The 21,127-nt window shown below is 45.4% G+C and overlaps 1 protein-coding gene across 4 annotated transcripts in view; it reads right to left on the bottom strand.

Annotated features, from left to right (window-relative positions):
- NAV1 (neuron navigator 1) overlaps nt 1-21,127 on the bottom strand; it is a 300,773-nt gene that overhangs the window by 67,565 nt on the left and 212,081 nt on the right. For all 4 annotated transcript variants that reach the window (XM_069971515.1, XM_069971517.1, XM_069971516.1 and 1 more), the window contains exons 21-26: nt 14,673-14,767; nt 14,389-14,484; nt 14,136-14,301; nt 13,799-14,034; nt 10,020-10,174; nt 2,793-2,864 (exon numbers count right to left, since the gene is read on the bottom strand). In XM_069971515.1, coding sequence (XP_069827616.1) covers nt 2,793-2,864; nt 10,020-10,174; nt 13,799-14,034; nt 14,136-14,301; nt 14,389-14,484; nt 14,673-14,767 — 820 coding nt within the window. The remainder of the gene's footprint in view (nt 1-2,792; nt 2,865-10,019; nt 10,175-13,798; nt 14,035-14,135; nt 14,302-14,388; nt 14,485-14,672; nt 14,768-21,127) is intronic.

Here is a 21,127-nt window from a genome sequence, read left to right as displayed (position 1 = left end):
GAGTGCATTAGGGATTGATCTCTGCACTGCTGCTACAAACCATCTATACAATATTGCACTAGAAAGCGCCTTTTTTTCCCCCCGTTTTTCGCTTTCTTGCTATGAGTTAATCAGTGGAATTCGTGTATACCTGTAGTGTATAGGTGGAGGGGTTCTGTATACCGAAAGTGTATAGTTGTTAGGGGTCCTGTATACCTGTAGTGTATAGTTGGGGGGCTGTATACCTGCACTGTATAGTTGGGGGGTCTTGTATACCTGGTATGTAAAGTTTGTGAAGGTGCTGTATACCTGCAGTGCAGAGTTGGGAAGTCCTGTATACCTGTATAGTATAGTTGGTGGAGGTGTAGTGTATAGTTTGGGGATCCTGTGTACCTGCAGTATATAGTTGGTGAAGGTGCTGTACACCTGTAGGGTAGAGTTGGGGGGGGGGGGGGGTGCTGTATACCTGTAGTGTTTAGTTTTGGTGTCCTGTATACCTGTAGTATATAGTTGGTGGAGGTCCTGTATGCCTGTAGTGTATAGTTTGGGGGGAGGGGGGTCCTGTATACCTGTAGAATATAGTTTGGAGGTCCTGTATACCTGTAGTGTATATTTTGGGGGTCCTGTATCGCTGTGGTGTATAGTTTGGCGGATCCTGTATACCTGTAGTGTATAGTTGGTGGAGGTCCTGTATACCTGTAGTGTATAGTTTTGGGGTCCTGTATACCTGTATTGTCCTGTATACCTGTACTGTATAGTTGGAGTAGGTGGTCTACCATATATTTCTGTGGATCTGTTCTCAGGCAGCTGGCCCTAGCAACCAATCAGATTCCAGCTCCCTTTGAAAATGAACTGCCATTACTGCTGGGGAGCTGCAGCACTAATTATGTCACCTGTGTGTGCAGTGTGGAGATTCTCCCATTCATTTCTATGGGGCGCTCTTTCCCATCCTGCTCCCCTCCTGTACATCTGGCAAGGACGGGACCTTCGCTCTAACTTTCTCAGGCACCCAATGTATCTGCCTGCCAAATTTGGGGTCAAACAGTTCAGGCATTTGGAAGTCTATACAGGACAGACAGACAGAAAGAAAGAAAGATAGACTTTCATTTTTATGATATCGATGTCTCAGACCCTTGCACACAAAATTCCTTTTGGTGGTTTCTGGTAAGCTCTGCTAGCAAGGTAACACCTTTCATTGAGTATTGTACTAAAGGTCCCCGATCATTCTGGCTGCGTTTTATCAAAGTGTGTAAAATAGAAACTGGTGTAAACTGCCCATAACAACCACTCACAGGGGGGGTACTCAACTTACAGCTATAGTAAAGTGAAAGATGAGCTGTGATTCGTGCACAGTTACACCAGCTTCTATTTTACACCCTTTAATAAATCTGGGCCATTAAACTTTTGTCAAATCTGTCACTGGCAGTGGGTTTGACAGTCAGTATAAAAAATATGGGTGTGTACTGAAACTCCACCATAGTTAAACTGGCTTACCACAGGACCAGAGATTTCTCTAGTGGGCACCGATATCTGTGTACTGACATCTGCTCTGTCATGGTGCCGGACTGAGAACAACCAGTGCCAAAGCGCAAGCCGGCAAACCCCGGGGGGGGGGGGGGGGGGGGGGAATAAAGTAGAATGGTGTGCTAAAAACCCTGCTCAGTTGCGGCTGAAAGAAGTCAGTCTGGGCTGGATGAAGCAAGGAAAGTGAACAACTACAATCAGAGAAGACGCCCCTTGCCACTGAAGTTAACTGTACTGTAATCACTCATAACGTGTGCAGAGCTCCTATGTTGAATTGGCACCCCTATATGGCCACTATGTGGGGTAATAATGGATTGTGCACAAACTATTAGAAACTGACTACTTGAGGATGGTATGAGGGCCTGACATCCACAGGTGTGGCTGTCCAACACCTTGCAGGACGGCATTTGTCAGAGAACACCAGGAATGGCAAATTTGCCACTGGCAACCCAACCGTACTCTACTAAAATCTCTTTTTAATTTTTAATCTTTTTTTATTTATGCTACTTCTGACATGCTTTTATAGTAAGGCCAAAAATATAGATGCAATCCACAGCACTTTAAACAAAAATAAAGATATATACACTACAGTTCAAAAGTTTGAGGTCACCCAGACAATCTTGTGTTTTCCCTGAAAACTCATACTTTTATTTATCAAATGATTTACCAAATGAATAGAAACACAGTCTGGCCATTGACAAGGTTAGAAATAATGACTTTATTTTTAAATAATAATTTTCTACTTCTAACTTTGCTTTCATCAATAAATGCTTCCTTTGCAGAAATTACAGCATGGCAGACCTTTGGCATTCTAGCTGTTAATTTGTTGAGGTAATCTGGAGAAATTTCACCCAATGCTTCCAGAAGCCACTCACACAAGTTGTATTGGCTTGATGGGCACTTTTTGCGTACCATACGGTCAAGCTGCTCCCATAACAGCTCAATGGGGTTGAAATCTGGTGACTGCGCTGGCCACCCCATTACAGATAGAATACCAGCTGCCTGTTTCCTGTTCTTGTGTCATCAGAACTATGTCAATCCAAGATTCTGCAGTAACAGCATTAAAAAAAAAAAATTCTCTTATTCCCACTTCAATGCTTCATTGTTTCAATAGGTCTTCAAAAGTATCAAAGTATACGCTTGATACATACACTACACATTGTAGGGTTATGTGTAAATAAAGGATTTTTTATTTACTGCAAACCACCTGCTGATTGCTGTTACATGCAGACTCTTGGATGATTTGATATTAGTTCAGTGTTACCTTTAAAAAGAGAAAAACTATTTACCTGAAGCTAATGTGGAGTCCATGGTTCGGACTCATTTTCACCGGCTGATTAGTAGTTCCAATAATGTAAGGGCTGTAGGTGAAATTCACAAAACAAAAAAAAATTACAACATTCAAATTAAACCAAAAGATAAACACTTAACATTAGTAGAAAGTTATCATATTTATTAAATTTAGAAGAAATAATATGCAGTCGAGCCCCACCCCCAAACTGTTTAAGACAATATAGCAAAGCATATCTTATTTTTGTTCACGTTTTGTTTAGCTTTTTTTGTGTGGACCTATTTATTCTCGCATTCTTAGAATCAACCATAAAAGAGTTGATCAGCAATTTACACAGGGTCCTTTACATAGCTCAATTACGCTAAGTGAAGGAGTGCACGAACAATAACCAGAATGTCCATGCAGCTGTTAAAGGGGTTTTCCTGGACTTCTCAATAAACTAGTATTGCATTGACTTCTATGGGTGTTGTATGTCCTATATACACTTTCATTATTTATTTCTATCTTCTCTTGTGTTCTCAAGCTCAGTTAAAGCAACTCTGTACCCACCATCTGACCCCCCAAAACCACCTGTACCTTCGGATAGCTGCTTTTAATCCAAGATCTGTCCTGCGGTCCGTTCGGCAGGTGATGCAGTTATTGTCCTAAAAAAATACTTTTAAACTTGAAGCCCGTGCCAAACGGGAGTAACTGTGCCCTAACTTTGCACCACCCCTCTGTCCCTCCTCCCCACCCTCTTCATCATTAGGAATGCTCCAGGCAGATTGCCTCTTATTCCCCACCTGTATCAGCTCAGCACATGGGCTGGATCGTTAAGGCTTGGGCTTCAAGTTTAAAAGTATTTTTTTTGAACAATAACTGCATCACCTGCCGAATGGAAAGGAAAATTTGTGCCCATTGAAAAAATTGGACCTGCTCTAGTTGAATTAATGGAGGAAAGACTTATTTGTTTTTAATAATGAATAAATTGCCCCAAAAATGTGTCACTGACAACAACCTAGTCTCAATGATGCACACCCTGTTTCCCTTAGTGCAGAAAGGAAACAAACCAAAGACCAGCAGGCACCACTAATAGACTAGACTAGTGATGTCACAATACCAGAATTTTGAGTTTGATACAAATACTCGATTTTTTAGTTCAATACTCGATACCAGTTCGATACCTCGAAAAAAATACAACACCCCCCTCTTATAAGATCAGCACCCTCCTCTCCTGACATCCTCTGTGCTGCTGTGACCCTCCCATAGATCACCCCCTCCTCTCCTGACATCCTCTATGCTGCTGTGACCTCTCCTATAGATCACCCCCCTCCTCTCCTGACATCCTCTGTGCTGCTGTGACCTCCCCCCATAGATCAGCCCCCTCCTCTCCTGACATCCTCTGTGCTGCTGTGACCTCTCCTATAGATCACCCCCCTCCTCTCCTGACATTCTCTGTGCTGCTGTGACCTCTCCTATAGATCACCCCCTCCTCTCCTGACATCCTCTGTGCTGCTGTGACCTCCCTATAAGATCAGCACCCTCCTCTCCTGACATTCTCTGTGCTGCTGTGACCTCTCCTATAGTATCAGCCCCCTCCTCTCCTGACATCCTCTGTGCAGCAAGGGACCAAACATTATGTTTATTGGGGACAGCATGGGGGGGGGAGGCAGGCAGTGTTTATTGGGGACAGCATTGGGGGGGGGCAGTAGTGGATTATAATGTGGGCGGATTGACCGGGGGGGGGGGGGGGGCAGGTTGGGTGAACAGCCCGGGGCCCAGGGTACATTTATTCTGCCACTGGGTACAGACTACAACCCCCACACTGCAGGGAGCTGGTGAAGGCTGCCAGGTCTGGACAGACAGGAGAGAGTTACTCTGCCTGGCAGGTCAGTTCCTGTCAGGGGGCAAGGGTGTAAGGGCAGGGATGTGGGGGGCACACTAGAGGGCAGGGATGTGGGGGGCACACTAGAGGGCAGGAATGTGGGGGCACACTAGAGGGCAGGGATGTGGGGGCACACTAGAGGGCAGGGATGTGGGGGCTCACTAGAGGGCAGGGATGTGGGGGCATACTCGAGGGCAGGGATGTGGGGGCACACTAGAGGGCAGGGATGTGGGGGCTCACTAGAGGGCAGGGATGTGGGGGCACACTAGAGGGCAGGGATGTGGGGGTACACTAGAGGGCAGGGATGTGGGGGCACCCTAGAGGGCAGGGATGTTTGCAATGTCTGCACACATCCCCTGCTCTCACTTACTGCGGTACCTGTGGACACTCAAAGCATGAGGCTTGTCAAAGCAGAGGGGAGGGGAGATTTGTAAAGGGAGTTTATTTAAGGTGGAACAGACAGCCTGAACCTCGGCCACCAGGAAGATTAACCTTTGCTGCTGGCAGAGGTTCCGGCTGTCTGTTCCACCTTAAATAAGCTTCCTTTACAAATCCCCCCTCCCCTCAGCTCCGGGAAGCTCCCAGCTGTCAGGACTCTGTTCCTCCGTGCATACTCATGTGTGCACACTCAGGCCGGTCAGGAAGCGCAGCCACCGAGAGTGTGCATACATGAATATGCATAGAAACAGCGCCGCGGATGGACGGAGAGCAAGCGGGCATCAGAGTCTCACCAACCTCCCACTGAGAAGCGCAGCCCTAGACGCAGCTCCTCACACCGGCTGCATTCCAGGAGGGACAGGAGGCTGAGGTGTGACAGGCTGCGGGTCATTAGCAGCGGGGGTCTGCTACACATAGTAGCTGACCCCCACTGCTTCTGGAGAGGCTCAGGATGGGTCAGATGCCGCTGTCAGTGTGACAGCGGCATCTGCACAGTTACATATCCGGCACTAGCGATCGCTGTGTGACGGCTATAACTTATCCCTGCAGTGAGCGGAGGAAGGGGCGGGCGGAGGAGGAGGTGACACCAGGGGGCAGAGGGCAGCACTCAGAGAACATGGCCGGCGCTGTGTTCTCTGCTCTATACTTTATGTTAAGTTGCGTTATTAGGCAGCTTAATATAAAGTATCGATACCAGGAAATCCTGGTACAGAATCATTTTTTTGCCCGAAATATCGATAGTAGTATCGATATTTCGGTGCATCGTGCATCCCTAGACTAGACTAATAGACAGCGCATAGATACCATATAACACTAACAGACAGAAAAAAAAAAAAAGTAGCACGCTATTGGAATGAACTTCCAAACAATGCTATTAGAACAGAAAAATAATTGTAATTATAAGTGAAAATCTACAGACAAGGCCACAAAAAAACATACAGTGAAAAGGGACAATCAAAAACAGAAAAAGGACCATGAGCTCAGTCCTGTGTCCAGGACACCGGGCGAATGACCTGCAAACCCTTATGCACCCCTATTCTGAAATATAAGGAATCCCATTAGTGTAGTAATACAAACAATTAGTACTGGGACAGAATAATTGTGTAGGTGCCTGTGGGAGGAAAAAACTAGTTCATTTTAGCATATTAAAAAAGTACTCTGCCCCCCCCCCCCCCAAAAAAAAAACAAAAAAAAAAACACAGACACACAGGAAATATACTTACCATCCCTCCAGTGACGATCACCGTTCAAATTTTCCGCCTCCCCTCTATCTTTGGCCAGCGTCTTTACTTCCAGGTCTGGGTTGAGCAAGCTGGAAGCCATGTGATGCGCTCCAGCCAATGAAAAGGCTGCTGGTATGCATGTGCACCAGCAGCGTTTTCCTCTCCCATTCACTGCTGTGGAAAACTGCAAAGAGGGAGGAGACCAGGACTGCCCCCTGCTGTGACAGCATTGAACCAAGATGGTGCCCGGGAGAAGAGGACAGGGTCGACAGTGATTTGGTATGTACACAGTACTTTATTTAACTTCCAGAGGGATTGTCTGGGGTGGGAAGGAGGGGGGGGGGGGGTGGAGCAGACCGCTTATTAACACTCATTGCACAGTTATATAACTTTGTAATGTGTGTCAATTAAACAGAAAAAGAAAAACTATGCACTTCCCCTTTACTGTGTATTGCAAAAATTCTCTTATTGTGGCCTAAGCTAACGAAAACTAAATTGATAAAATATTTTATCCTTATGTTTTAAATGTAAGGTTACTATTCCCTCCCTGTTAGGGCAGGCCCTGCACCGTGGTGGGCTAATGCCTGCAGACTGGGAGTGATGCACATGCAGAGCGGCTGCTCTTCTGCTCTGGCCGCCATCACCAATCATACCTCTGGCGAGTCCCGCTACAATGTGCCTGCACTTACACTCCACTAAACAATATACAGTCATTTCTATACAGCCTGCTGTATAGAAAACGTTGTCACTGTCCTCCTGCACAGCTCTGTGACTCTCACTTTCTGATTGGTCGATGCTGAACACACACCCCTTCCCCATTGCTGTCATGTGACCACACAGTCCTCTGACAGCAGCCCTGCTTCTCTATTCTAGCCTGTTGTACTACACTATTGCATTATGGGGATCATTTCCATCCTGTATCTACAAAAGTCTGCTGTTTATTCTTTCTTATGCACATAGTATACATTATACACCACATGCTGATTGCTATACCGTACAGTAACTTATAATTTGATATATTCAGCTGTTTCTAAAATATTCATTTCTTTTACATGTTATTCAGAATATAAAATCATTATTTTGGGGTGTGAAACCAATTGTCTGCATTTCAATTATTTCTTATGGGAAAATTGGCTTTGGTTTAAGAGTAATTTGGATTACAAGCACGGTCCCAGAAAGAATTGTGCTAGTAATCCAAGGCACCACTGTATTTCACATTAGGGGTACATAGGGGTTTGCAGGTTATTTGCCCGGCATGTGTGTGCTGTCTGTTGGATTTATTAGTTGTGCCTGCAGGTCCTTGTTTTTTTGTTTGTTTTTTTTTTGTTGGGAAACAAGGTGTGCGACATGGAGCATACTTTGTGGCTAGTAACACCTTCTGGGGCAGTTTATTAAAAAAAAAAAAAAAAAAATAAAAAAAATAAGTCTTTCCTGCATTTGGTGAACCAGAGCAGGTATGGTTTTGTCAGTAGCCACAAACTTTTCTCAGTCTTGGCTAGTTTATTAAAAAAAAAAAAAAAAATATATATATATATATATATATATATATATATATATATATATATATATCCTCAATTAAAGGGATAGGTCACCAAAAAATGCTTTCTTTCAAATCAACTGGTGCCAGAAAGTGCAAGAGATTTGTAATTTACTTCTATAAAAAATTATTATTAGCTGCTGTATGTCCTGCAGGAAGTGGTGAACTCTTTCCAGTCTGGAGAGCAGGAGAGGTTTTCTATGAGAATTTGCTATTGCTCTAGACAGTTCCTGACATGTACAGAGGTGGCAGCAGAGAGCACTTGAGAGAATACACTGCTTCCTGCAGGACATACAGCAGGTCATAAGTACGGGAATACTTGATATTTTTATCTTTTTTTTTTATCAAACTATACTTTTGGGCGACATAGCCCATTAGTGCATCTCTTTTAGGTTGAAATCTTTTTAAAATTATTTTCTGGTGACCAGGTAATTTTATTAATGGATAACTTAAATATTTACTGGAACATCCAAAGCGGATTTTACATATTTCTTTGTTAAGGGTCTTGATTCCCCTTGGACTGTGACTGACAGCCTCTAAATTATCCATTTAGTTTCCCATCATGGTACAAAGCAGAAAATGAAGAATGTAATGGTAAACTGTTTAAGATGGTAGCAGAAAATCCTGCAAGTTACAGGCTGGGACTTTCATGGATGAGACATGTTTTTCCAGCACATCCCACAGGAGTTTAATTTAGTTGATTTAAAGGAGAAGTCCGGCAAACATTTTTATAAAATTATTGTATTGCCCCCCAAAAGTTATACAAATCGTCAATATACACTTATTACAGGAAATGCATATAAAGTGCTTTTTTCTCAGCACTTACTACTGCATCAAGGATTCACTTTCTGGATAACATGGTGATGTCACAACCCGACTCCCAGAGCTGTGCGGGCTGTGGCTGCTGTAGAGGATGATAGGAGAGGGATGCTCAGTGTCCCTCCAGTGCCCTGTGTCCCTCAGTGTCCCCCGGCCATCATCCTCTCCAGCAGCTACAGCCCGCACAGCTCTGGGAGTCAGGATGTGTCATCACCATTTTATCCAGGAAGCGAAGCCTTGATGCAGAAGTTAGTGCAGGGAATAAGTGTACATTGGCAATTTGTATAACTTTCAGGGGGAAATACAATACTTTAATAAAAAATTTCATCGGACTTTTCCTTTAAGGTCCTTTCAGATATACTGGATCTGCAGCAGATTGATGGTACAAATTTGAAGCTGTAGATTAAATGCTGTGCTCAGTAATTTTGATCACATTGATCCCTGTGCCATCAAATCTACTTCAGATCCTTTATGCGTGTATAAACCCCAAAATACTAAACTTTTTCAGGGGAATTTTATCAAGACTGGTGTACCCATTTGCTGGTCTTACATAAAGCTCCACCCCTATGCCCCACACCAGATTTACAACAAAGCTTACAGGCATAAATCTTGACTAATCAGGCGCAGGAAGAGGCAACCAGGATACACTTTAGAAAAAAGTCACAGATTAACTTTTCAGCAATTACAGAAAATATTTTGAAGGACTTAACCAGACAGACTAGTTGTTACTCCCTACACACAGCAATGTACCTTGAGCATTAAAGTGAATGTACCATCAGGTACATTTGCTTTAACATGACCCATGGATAGATCGGCGCCGGCGCAGGGAAGCCATTGCCGCAGTCCATTTTTTGAACCGCGGGCCGTTTCTATCCACTGCTGTTCTATCCACTGGTACCGGGCCAGGGCTGAAGCACTGGAGGCAGGACGGGCTGTCCCCAGTGTGAGTAATCCCCCGCCCCTCCATGATGCGGCTCCATTGATTCTAACGGAGCCGCGTCAAAGAGGGACGGGGGATTCCTCCCACTTGGGGCGGCCTGACCCACCTCCAGCGCTTCAGCCCTGGCCCATTACCTGTGGATAGATCGGCGCCGTACACGGGAACCAGGCCGCGGTTCAAAAATTGGATCACGGCACCAGTGCCAATCTATCCTTGGGTCATGTTAAAGCAAATGTACCTAATGGTACATTCGTTTTAATGATGGTGTCATCAGTCGTTAAACAACTTTAGATCACTTGTTAATACGATAAACATGGTTATTCAAAGGTGGACAGGTGCTTTATATAAATAATGTGTAAAAATTTTACCAACAGATTGGATACAATTTCACAGTTGTCCCTTACCACTTATGATATTTGCAGGTCAAGGCCCCATTCACCAATTCACTAATCGCTCCACCTTCAGTAACATCATCCAGTAAAATGACTAAAGGGACATCACAAGGCCCTGTCTCTCTGTCAATCTGGTTAGCCAAGTTGGACAAATATAGTTGTAAATCCTATGAAAGGTAAAAGTTACACACATTATACTTACTTTTACACAACATTACTTTTTTACACAACATTTTTAACAATCATTATGCTGAAAAAAATACAGTAAAAGTGTATACAATCTGTACATATGATTTAATTGCGGTGACATAACTGACATATTCAATGATTAAACATATAACCCCCAAATGGGAGGGGGTGCATAGTGGTCACACAGACTAAAAGGGGTCACCCAGCTTTTCTAGCTTGAGGGGGTCACACAGCTTTTCCAGCATAAAGTTATTTACCCAGCTCTTCCAGCATAAATTTGGTTACCCAGCATAAAGTCAGTCACCCAGCTTTCCCAGCATAAAGTCAGTCACCCAGCTTTCCCAGCATAAAGTCGGTCACCCAGCTTTCCCAGCATAAAGTCAGTCACCAGGCTTTTCCAGCATAAAGTCGGTCACCTAGCTTTCCCAGCATAAAGTCAGTTACTCAGCTTTCCCAGCATGAAGGGGGTCACTATGCTTTCTTAGCATGAATGAGGTCACTCAGCTTTCCTGGCATGAATGAGGTCACTTAGCTTTCCTAGTATATAGGGGGTCACTCAGCTTTCCCGGTATATAGGGGTCACTCAGCTTTCCCAGCATGAAAGGGATGCACTGCTATTCTGATGAAGAGGACCTCTGTTCCTCGAAACGCGTAAATATTGTGCACTTTTAATAAATGTTTTTACTTTATTCAGCCTCTATTTGGAGTCTTTTGGGCAGCGCTAACATTTATGGATTAGCCACGCACCATTTTTGTACCTAGATCAGCATGAAAGGGGTCATTCAGCTTTCCCAGCACAAAGGGGTCACACAGATATCCCAGTATAAAGGTGGTCACTCAGGGCAAACGTATGTTTGTTATGTTTAAAAAAGGATGTAAAGAGTGGAGTCCCGGCGGGGAAGAGAGACAGCAGCAGCGGCTGCATAAACACGGCACTGGGCACCGGCCTGTTTGAATGTTCCGCCGCCAGGGGGACATCTGGACTGGTCCCGTTGGGGGGCGGGGGAGTGGGCGCGCTGGGGGTGAAGTGTCACCAAGCTAGGAGAGAACTGCGGTGGAGCAGTCTGAAGTGGGGAGATAAGATAGAGGCAGCAGGGAGATAGAGGCAGTAGCTGGGACTCTGAGGGACACTGAGCATGGGGGCAGAGGGGAACACTGCGCCACCATGATACAGGCAACAGTATTATCCTGGGAACGGGGATACTGACACCATAACTATGTCAGGGGAAGCAGCAGCTGCCGCCCCCTGCAGCTCTCATGGACCTCCAGGCTGTGGTGAGTGAGTGGGGCGATCGGGTCACGTGGGGCCGCGCCACGCGACCCGATCGCCACAGCGCGTCCCCACCGACCCCGGGCACTCACCACAGCCTGGAGGTCAATGACAGCTGCAGGGTGACGTCGCGGGACCTGACGGGATGTGGAGACAGCGGAGAGCGCGGGCGACGGGACAGGTGAGCGTCCGCTGTCATTTTTGTTAAGTCATACTTAACAAACAGCGTATCTCCGGCAGAGCCGTGGTGTCAGACAGGGCTGCAGCTCAGCCCAACTCTCTTTACATCAATGAGCTGGTAGCAGCCCTGTAGTCCTCCTCTGCAACAGGTCCCAACAGCCATGACACCCAGTTGAAATTTCTCTTGTATGCAGATGACCTTCTCATACTATTACCAACCAAGAAAGGTCTCCAAGACCATCTGCTCATCCAGGAGAAATTCAGCACTACCTATCGACCCAAAAAAAAACCATGATCATGTTCCAGAAGAAGAAATGTAAACCAGATGGGCATGCTTCCTTCATGCTACACAATGGCCCACTCACAGAAACAGACACTTACCTGGGCCTAGAAATAAGCCAGGGAGCTTTAAACAAGCTACAAAAATCCTGAAAGACATCAGAGACAGCAGCAGCGGCTGCATAAACACGGCACTGGGCACCGGCCTGTTTGAATGTTCCGCCGCCAGGGGGACATCTGGACTGGTCCCGTTGGGGGGCGGGGGAGTGGGCGCGCTGGGGGTGAAGTGTCACCAAGCTAGGAGAGAACTGCGGTAAAGCCTGTATGCTGGGAAAGCCTGTTGAACCTTGTGCGCTTCTACCATCTTAAACCACCAGTGACTGTCCGGCTGAAAATATTTGCCATTGCCCCAATCCTTCTGTATGGCAGTAAAGTCTGGGGCCCATATATATATATATATATATATATATATATATATATATATATATATACTGTATATATACAGTATATATATAAAATACACTCTGGGCCCACAGAAGTTTTCCACCTTGACTTCTGTAAATAACTACTCCGGGTCCATCGGAGCACATCAAACAGCACCTGCCGGGCAGAGCTGGGTGGTTTCTCACTACACTTTGCTGTCTACAAGAAGGCACTATCATTCACGGCCCAATGACACAGCAGCAGTCCTTGCTCCTACCATCACAAAGCCTTGCTGCACCAAGAAGCCCCAGGAAAACAAAGCCCCGCCCCGAGAGCAAGTCACCCAAACCCAACCTGACCAAGCCACCAACCAGCACAGTATTACAAAATACAAATCCAGAAGATGATTGACAAGGGCAAAGAGGAATACATCAGTGTCTGGAGGAACAACATAAGAGCAACCCAGAAACTGACCATATACCAGAGACTACAGAGGGAGTACAGACTGGCCTCATATCTGATGAAACTGCCCAACCCCAGAGACCAGAAGATCCTGAGCCACTATAGCGTGAGCACCACAGCCTGGCCATTAAATTCGGATGTCACCGACAGACGTACAAGCCCAGAGACAGCAGACTGTGCCAGCAAAGCGACCATGAGACTGTGGAGGATGAGGCCCACTTCCTGCTGCGGTGCCCCAAATACTCAGTAGTGAGGGAAGCTCACTTTAAGGGACTGGCGGATCTCTTCATATATGTCATCTCCATGAAGGAGGAAGAGAGACCGCCCATCCTGCGGGTTGAGGAAGAGACCACATCGACTATAGCGGGCAATATGTCACTGTCTGCCATAGGACTGAGAAAAGCATGATATGCCATGAACTCCAATACCCTCACCCCGGTATCTCCCCATCCCGCCACCTATGATATACCATGGACTTCTGTCCCTACTCCCCATCCCTACCCATCCCTAATAATTTCCTGTTTGCTTTGGCAATGCTAATATGTTATTCAGACCTGCCAATAAAGCTGATTTGTTTTAATTTGATAGATAGATAGATAGATAGATAAATAGGAGAGAGATAGATAACTAGAAGTAAACATCTTGTTAAATGCCTATTATGAGGGGTCCATATTGATTATAAACAAAAGGGGCAACAGGGCAGTTAAACATAGAGAATACATACAGTACACAGCTTAATTTTCCTCCCACTGTGGAATGACCTCTTCAAAGACGACAAAGCATACCCAGACAACTTTTCAATTCAGGACTATGGGGATGGTCCTGCCCATTGTTGCCTACGTCCATGGGGCTTGCTGAAAATAATCTTTCTAAATGCTGTTAAAACAGCTCAGGTAAAATGGTTGTCCCCAATAATAACGTACAAAAAAACCCCATAAAAATTACAATTAGGAAATACAAATATGGTAAAGGAAGGAAAATCACTAACCTTGCAAGTCTGTTGATGCATGTTGAAAGCAGTAACAATGCCTTCAGTGACCTCTCGACCTGATCTTTCCACCAAATACTCAGCCAGCCTATGTGCTAGGAAGCTTTTCCCGGTCCCACTCGGTCCAGATAACAACAGACGTCGATGCTTAAGCAACAAGCTAACGTAGTGCTGGAGCATTGGTTTAGGGATAAGTGACTCAAACACAAGGAGGTCAACGCATCTCTCCTTCAGGCCTGAGCAAATACATTGCAGAAAGAGAAACAAAGTACAAATATCAGTTTTAGATTATGAAATGTAGACAACCCACCAACTCGAAATAGACTTGTCATACAACCTTTCAAGTGTAATATAACAGTTGTAGTGCTGCGCAGGTTCCTGGAAAGGAGAGTACCAGGAGCTTGTGCATCTAGATCTCTCTTCACATGCCCAAGGCTGTATCCACTCACAGAATCCCTTCCTAATCCTAATGTAGCTCCTGGGTTAACTTGATTAACATAATCCTACAAGGAAAGATGATTAAAGGACTCATTATTTGGCATTGGAACAAAAGTAGAATAAACTACAGAGCTGTAAAATTAGAAACTTACCTGAAAGATTTGGCAAACAGCATCATCAAGGCTTTTCCATTCAGCTTTGTTACTAATCTTCACATAGCCCAAAAAGAACTCCTGCTGCTTCAGATCCTAAAATACAAATGATGACTAATAAATTGAATCAGACATAACTCCATTAATGATCACATCTTATTTCTTAATTCAAATACGATTTGTTTTCTTTTCTCATGTATGCAATGAATAAAAGTATAACACATTTAAAAACGCACAATTGTTTCATAAATTGAATTTCTTATGTAAATTTTTATGATACTTACACCTTTAATAATATGCTGCGGAGGCACCCTCACTACAGAACGTAGTGAAACTTCACGTTGAAGAGAACCATTTACACCATCCATTGGGGAAAGATCTGTAAGAGACAGACAGCAAGGAAATCTGCATTTGAAATGTTACTGATATTACAAGATAAAATGGACAATATGTCAAATATACAGCATAAGTATAAAAGATAACAAGAATTCAACAGAACATTTTAAACAAAGTTCACATAACATACTAAGTGTCAGGAACTTACCTTCCCGGGCTCCAGCGGCGTCTGTCTCCAGCTCGGCTCCAGCGGCCGGCTCAGGAGCGTGCCGCCGCTCCGCCCGCCAGAGTCGAGTGACGTCACGAAGACCCGACGGCGTCCCTGACAACCAGGGTAGCCGTGGTCACGTGACCACCGGCCGGCACTCAGCTGAGCAGCTTCAATGCAGGCTGAGTGACGGATCGCTCTGCCACTCAGCCTGCAGTGCTGCAGCTGAATTGTGTCTGGATTCAGGAGGCCGGACCAATCAGCCTTTGGTCCGGGCTCCTGATCCAGTATAAATGTAAGTCAGAGCCAGCCTCTAATCGCTGAATATTAGTGCATTCTGATCCCAGCTCCCCTTATCCTATTCCTGCGAACCCCGTCCTAATTCCTTCTGCCTGACTCTCTCGTGTTCTGACCTCCGCTTGACTTTTGACTATCCCTTGTGTTACTGATTGTGTACTGCGTTGCCCGTATGGTTTGACCCGGATTGTTTTACTATTCTTTATTGTGTTTGTCTGTCCGTCTTGTTCTGTGTTTCACTTACGCAGCATAGGGAACGTCTTCGTGGTTGTCCATGGCCGCCTAGGGCCCCTTGAGGCAAGTAGGCAGGTGAAAGTGGGGGGGTTCAGACCTAGGGCCCACTGTCTTGTCCTGTTTGTATCGCCCGATCCTGACACTAAGGTAGGCTAGACTAAAAGTCTACTAAAATATGCATTTAATATCTGACCTAAACAACGACACAGAGTGTTCAGTGCATTAATAGCAGCCAAATAGCAATGTGAACTCCAGCTGTGTTAAAATGTACACTTTATTTAATCATAGTAAAATTCCATTAATCCTTAAACTAATGTTTCGTTGGCTTTAGGATACATGGATTTTTACTATGATCAAATGGGTTATCCAGCGTTAGAAAAACATGGGCACTTTTTTCCAGAGACAAGACTTGTTTCACCCGTTTCAAACTCTATTCACTTTAATGGAACTGAGTTGCATAACCGACACCCACTAGCAGAAAGTGGCCATGTTTTTCTAAGGGTAGCTTCACACGTACCGACTCGCAGCGTTAATAACGCTGCGAGTCGGCTAGGTCCTGGCAGATCACTTTCACTACATACACACAGTGGTCTGAACGACCGCTGCGTGTATGTAATTCTGCCGGACCCTTAAGCCCTTCAGCTGCCGCCCAACTCCCACTCGGCCAATCAGTGGCTGTGGCAGGGCAACACACTGATTGGCCGGGCGGGAGAGCAGTACGCCGGGACCCCCTGCAGCGAGGACAGGTAATGTATACAGAGCGGGAGTCAGGCAACAGCTGAAGGGGTTAAGCGGCCTGCAGAATTACATTCCAGCAGCAGTCGTTCAGACCACTGTGTGTATGTAGTGAAAGTGATCTGCCAGGACCTAGCCGACTCGTAGCGTTATTAATGCTGCGAGTTGATACGTGTGAAGCTACCCTAAAGCTGAATAAACCCTTTAAATAAAGTGTAAGTTTTATTGGAGCAGGAGTTCACATTGTTATTTGGCTGCTACAAATCTGGAGTTGGCCCAACTATTCCTTTCTCTATGCCCAGCTCTTATTACAGCTGTTCCCTGGACTTTATTGAGAATTTTTCCAGGGACACTTTAGCGCTGACAATAAGAGATGTGGCTTATTGTCAGTGTTGTCTCAGTGGGGTGTGGCCTGTTGTGGGTGTAGTTTGCGGGGAGTAGCTTGTCACCAGTGTTTTTTTCCCCCCAGAATTTTACAGTCAGAACACAAAAGAAGCTTTTATTTTTATTTTTTTGACCACTCAAGACTTTTATTGCTCTCTCCACACTAGTCACACGTTATCACAGACATTTAATGGCAATCGTCAATGCCAAGAGTGGCACAACCAGTCATTGGGTCAACTAGATCTTTACATTGGTGACATACTGTATCATGTTTACTGCTGTATTATAATTATATATATATATATATATATATATATATATATATATCTCTGTAGAAAGAACCATTCACCTGGAATAACACAGCAAAATTCAAGATTATTTCTGTTTCTTATCTATTTATACTACTGCTACTGTAGTGAATGTATATACATATAAAAAATTGCATTAACCACCAGCTATGTATATTGTATTGAACATTTGTAATGGCTGCCATGGTTATACTCGTAACTTTACAATGGTAAATTTTCAGACTATAGCGTCAGCACAAACTGCATTTAAAAAAATGTACTCCTAAGTCCATAAATATGTTTGCTGTATATATTTTGATTTCAGATTTTTTTTTTCCATTTAACCCCTTAACAACATCGGGCGCAAGTATGCGCCCCCGCAGGGTGGGCTTTAACGCAAACGGGCGTATACTTACGCCCGATGTTTCCCCGATCGTTGTGTGTTCACACACAGCGGTCGGGGAAGATGGCCTGCTATAATGTATAGCAGGCCATCTCTGCTCGTCAGCACAGGGGGTGATAAACCCCTCCCGTGCCGACGATCACTGCTATAGGCTGATCAATAGAGATCAGCATATAGCAGCTGAAAACAGCTTTCCGGGTCATCGGTGACCCGGAAAGCAATGGCGATTGGTGCTGTCCGAGATAGCACCAATCGCCATTAGTGTCCCCACTAAAGATGGCGCCAGTGCCACCCCCACGATCGCTGAGATAGGCCGGCCAGTACCGGCCGTCCCATCACTGCGATCATACTGTAAAAAAACTGTGTTGCCAGGTTCTGCACCCTGCAGCTAGGTAGCTGAGGGGTGCAGAACAGGTATGTGTGGTGCAGGTGTACCATACTCACCTGATCTGGGCGTCCGGAGCGAAGATCTGCATCCTCGGGTCCTCGGGTTCGGCGGGCCTCGGCAATCTCCGGCAGCGTCACCCTACTGCCCCCTAGCGGCTGATCAGTGAATATCATTCACTGATCAGCTGCTTTGGGTTAAAAATTTATTTATTTTTGTCAATATTTTTTTTTTCTTTTTTTGCGCCCTAATGCCGCTGAGTACTGATCAGCATCGCAGGTAAGTGCGCCGCTGATCAGCAACTCCTCCTTTTTGGCGTAGGGGTGTTTTTTCCCACCTATATCCAACTGCCACTGTCTGCTGATAAGTGCCACAGATTTATCAGCAGCATTTATCAGCAGCTCCTTTCTTGGCGTAGGTATATTTTTTCTTACTGTCAAACAAACATGTAAAAAACACTACACTACACCACACTACATGGAATAAAGTTTTACACTACAACACTACACATTTACATACCCCATATACCAATCCCCGTATAAAGATGGCCCCCAGGGTGTTTTCGGTGTCAGAGGCATACGTTATTATTGCCTCCGATACCGAAACAGCCAGTGAGGATGAATGGGGGGATCCTTCTTTCCTCCATTCATCCTCATCATCCTCGTCATCCAGTGACGTGTCTGGGGTAGCGTAGCGTACACTGACCCCCAGACACGTCTTTTCCGCCAGTACCGTCCCAATAAGAGATGACGGTATGGCGTGAAATTCTACAAACTCTGTGAGAGTATGTTCATTCTTTGGACAGAGGGCGGAATCCGCCCGTGCATAGAATGGAGTGTGACACGAGCGGAGACGCGCACCTCCATCAGTCCGCCGGTGGGTGCCAGCTGCGGAAAGCACAAAGGGTTATCCTTCGCCATTCCGCAGTGTGCACGTACCCTAAGAAAGTATGAAGGAAGGGACACCCGAATCCAGCCCCCAGATGTCCCCCCCCTGCCTTGGAATTAGTGGGAAGATCGTTTGGGAACTGATCTTCCCACTGCTGGATAAAGGTTACCACCTGTACGGGGATAACTTTTATACCAGAACCCCCTCTTCTGGTCCCTCGCTGCCCGAGCTACTGTAGCTTGCGGCACGATCCGAAAATATCAGAAGCAGTAATAGAGAGCCCTAATATTTAACAGCCATGGAGCGGACCCAGCGTTTCTGGATATGAAGGACCCCGTATCACACCAGGGCAACATTTTCCAGGTGACGTCCCCCACACTGGAAAACAGGAGACCCCAGAAGAAGTGCAGAGTGTGGCGTAACAGGGGGATCAGGAATGACACCATTTTCCAGTGTGACACCTGTCCTGATCACCCCGCCCTCTGCATACAGGATCGCTTCAAGGCGCATCACACGTCATTGGAGCTCCACATATTCTAGATTCTATTCCTTATTCCTATTTCAGGGGTCACGTTGATCCAGGGATTATTCTGATTGCCAATATGGAGTCGGGAAGTAATTTTTCCCCTGTGATGAGGCTACTGTCGTCTGCCTCACAAGGGTTTTTTGCCTTCCTCTGGATCAACACAGGTTGAATTTGATGGACACCTGTCATTTTCAACCTTATAAACTAATAATTGGCCTAAACCCCAAAATAAATTAGAATTGTCCCTTTTCCCCAGCTAAATAGGTATGGCCGCCAATCCCATTAGAGGATGCCATGATGCAATTACAAAGCCTCTGTGCTGCCAGGACAGTAGAAACCCCCAACAAGTGACCTCATTCTGGAAACTACACCCCATAAGGAATCTAACAAGGGGAGCAGCAGGGATATGCCCCCCTGGTGACGGGCACATTTGTGCCGTGAAAATGAAAAAAATTGTATTTTTTATTTTCACGGCACATGTTCCACATATGTGCCCGTCACCAGTGGCATCCATATGCTCACAGTACCCCTTGTAGGATTCCTTATGGGGTGTAGTTTCCAGAATGGGGTCACTTGTGGGGGGTTTCTACTGTCCTGGCAGCACAGGAGCTTTTTAATTGCAACATGGCCTCCATCCTCCATTCCAGCCTCTAAATGGCGCTCTGTCCCCTTGGTGGCATGCCCTGTGCCCATATGGCACATTATATCCACATGTGGGGTATTTTCGTACTCAGGGGAAATTACCCTACACGTTTTGTGTTCACTTTCTTTTTTAACCCCTTGTGGAAAAGGAAAAAATGAAGGCTAGACCAACATTTAGTGTAAAAAATGTTTAATTTTTTTACACTAAATCATTGATCTTGTCTTGATTTTCTCATTTTCACAAGATTAAAAAAAACACTAAATGTGTAGAGCAATTTCCCCTGAGTACGGAAATACCCCACATGTGGACATAAAGCGCCATGCGGGTGCAGGGTAAGCCTCCAAAGGGAAGGAGCGCCATTTGGCTTTTGGAGGCTGGATTTGGCTGGAATGGATTTCGAGGGCCTTGTTGCATTTAAAAGGCCCCTGTGTTGCCAAGACAGTTGAACCCCCCCCCCCACAAGTGACCCCATTATGGAAATTACACCCCTCAGGGAATGTAACAAGGGGTGTAGTGAACATATGGACCCCACTGGTGACGGCCACAAATGTGGAACAATATGGCGTGAAAATGAAATATTACATTTATTACACTATAATGTTGGTTTAGCCTTAAATTTTTCATTTTCACAAGAGGTTAAAAGAGAAAAAAACACATAAAATGTGTAGAGCAATTCCGTAGAGAGTCCGTAAATACCCCACATGTGGACATTAAGTGCCATGTGGGCACAGGGCAAGCCTCCAAAGGGAAGGAGCGCCATTTTGATTTTAGAGGCTGGATTTGGCCAGAATGGATGATAAACGCCATGTCGCATTTACAGAGCCCTCGTGCTGCCAAAACACTGGAAACCCCCCCACAAGTGACCCCCATTCTGGAAACTACACCCCTCAAGGAATCTAACAAGGGGTGCAGTGAGGATATGAAAGTGAAAAAACGAAAATTTACCCTTTCACGTCACATTGTTTCACATTTGTGCCCGTCACCAGTGGGGTCCATATGCTCACTGAACCCCTTGTTAGATTCGTTGAGGGGTGTAGTTTCCAGAATGGGGTCACTTGTGGGGGGTTTCCAGTGTTTTGGCGGCACGAGGGCTCTGTAAATGCGACATGACCCTTAAAATCCATTCCAGTAAAATCCAGCTTGCAAAGGCCAATTGGCGCTCCTTCCCTTTGGAGGCTTGTCCTGCGCCCGCTTGGCACTTTATGTCCACATGTGGGGTATTTCTGTACTCGGGAGAAACTGCGCTACACGTTTGGTGTTTTTTCTTTCTTTTATCCCCTTGTAAAAATGAAGGCTAGACAGCATTGTAGTGTAAAAAATAGAATTTTTCCTTTTTTACACCACATTGTTCTGAAAATCTGTGAAGCACCTGTGGGGTCCAAATGCTCACTGCACCCCTTGTTACATTCCTTG

The sequence above is a fragment of the Dendropsophus ebraccatus genome, chromosome 5 (assembly GCF_027789765.1).
Source record: "Dendropsophus ebraccatus isolate aDenEbr1 chromosome 5, aDenEbr1.pat, whole genome shotgun sequence".
NCBI lineage: Eukaryota > Metazoa > Chordata > Amphibia > Anura > Hylidae > Dendropsophus > Dendropsophus ebraccatus.
The sequence above is the reverse complement of the archived record's forward strand: the minus strand, read 5'-3'. Positions and strand labels throughout refer to the sequence as shown.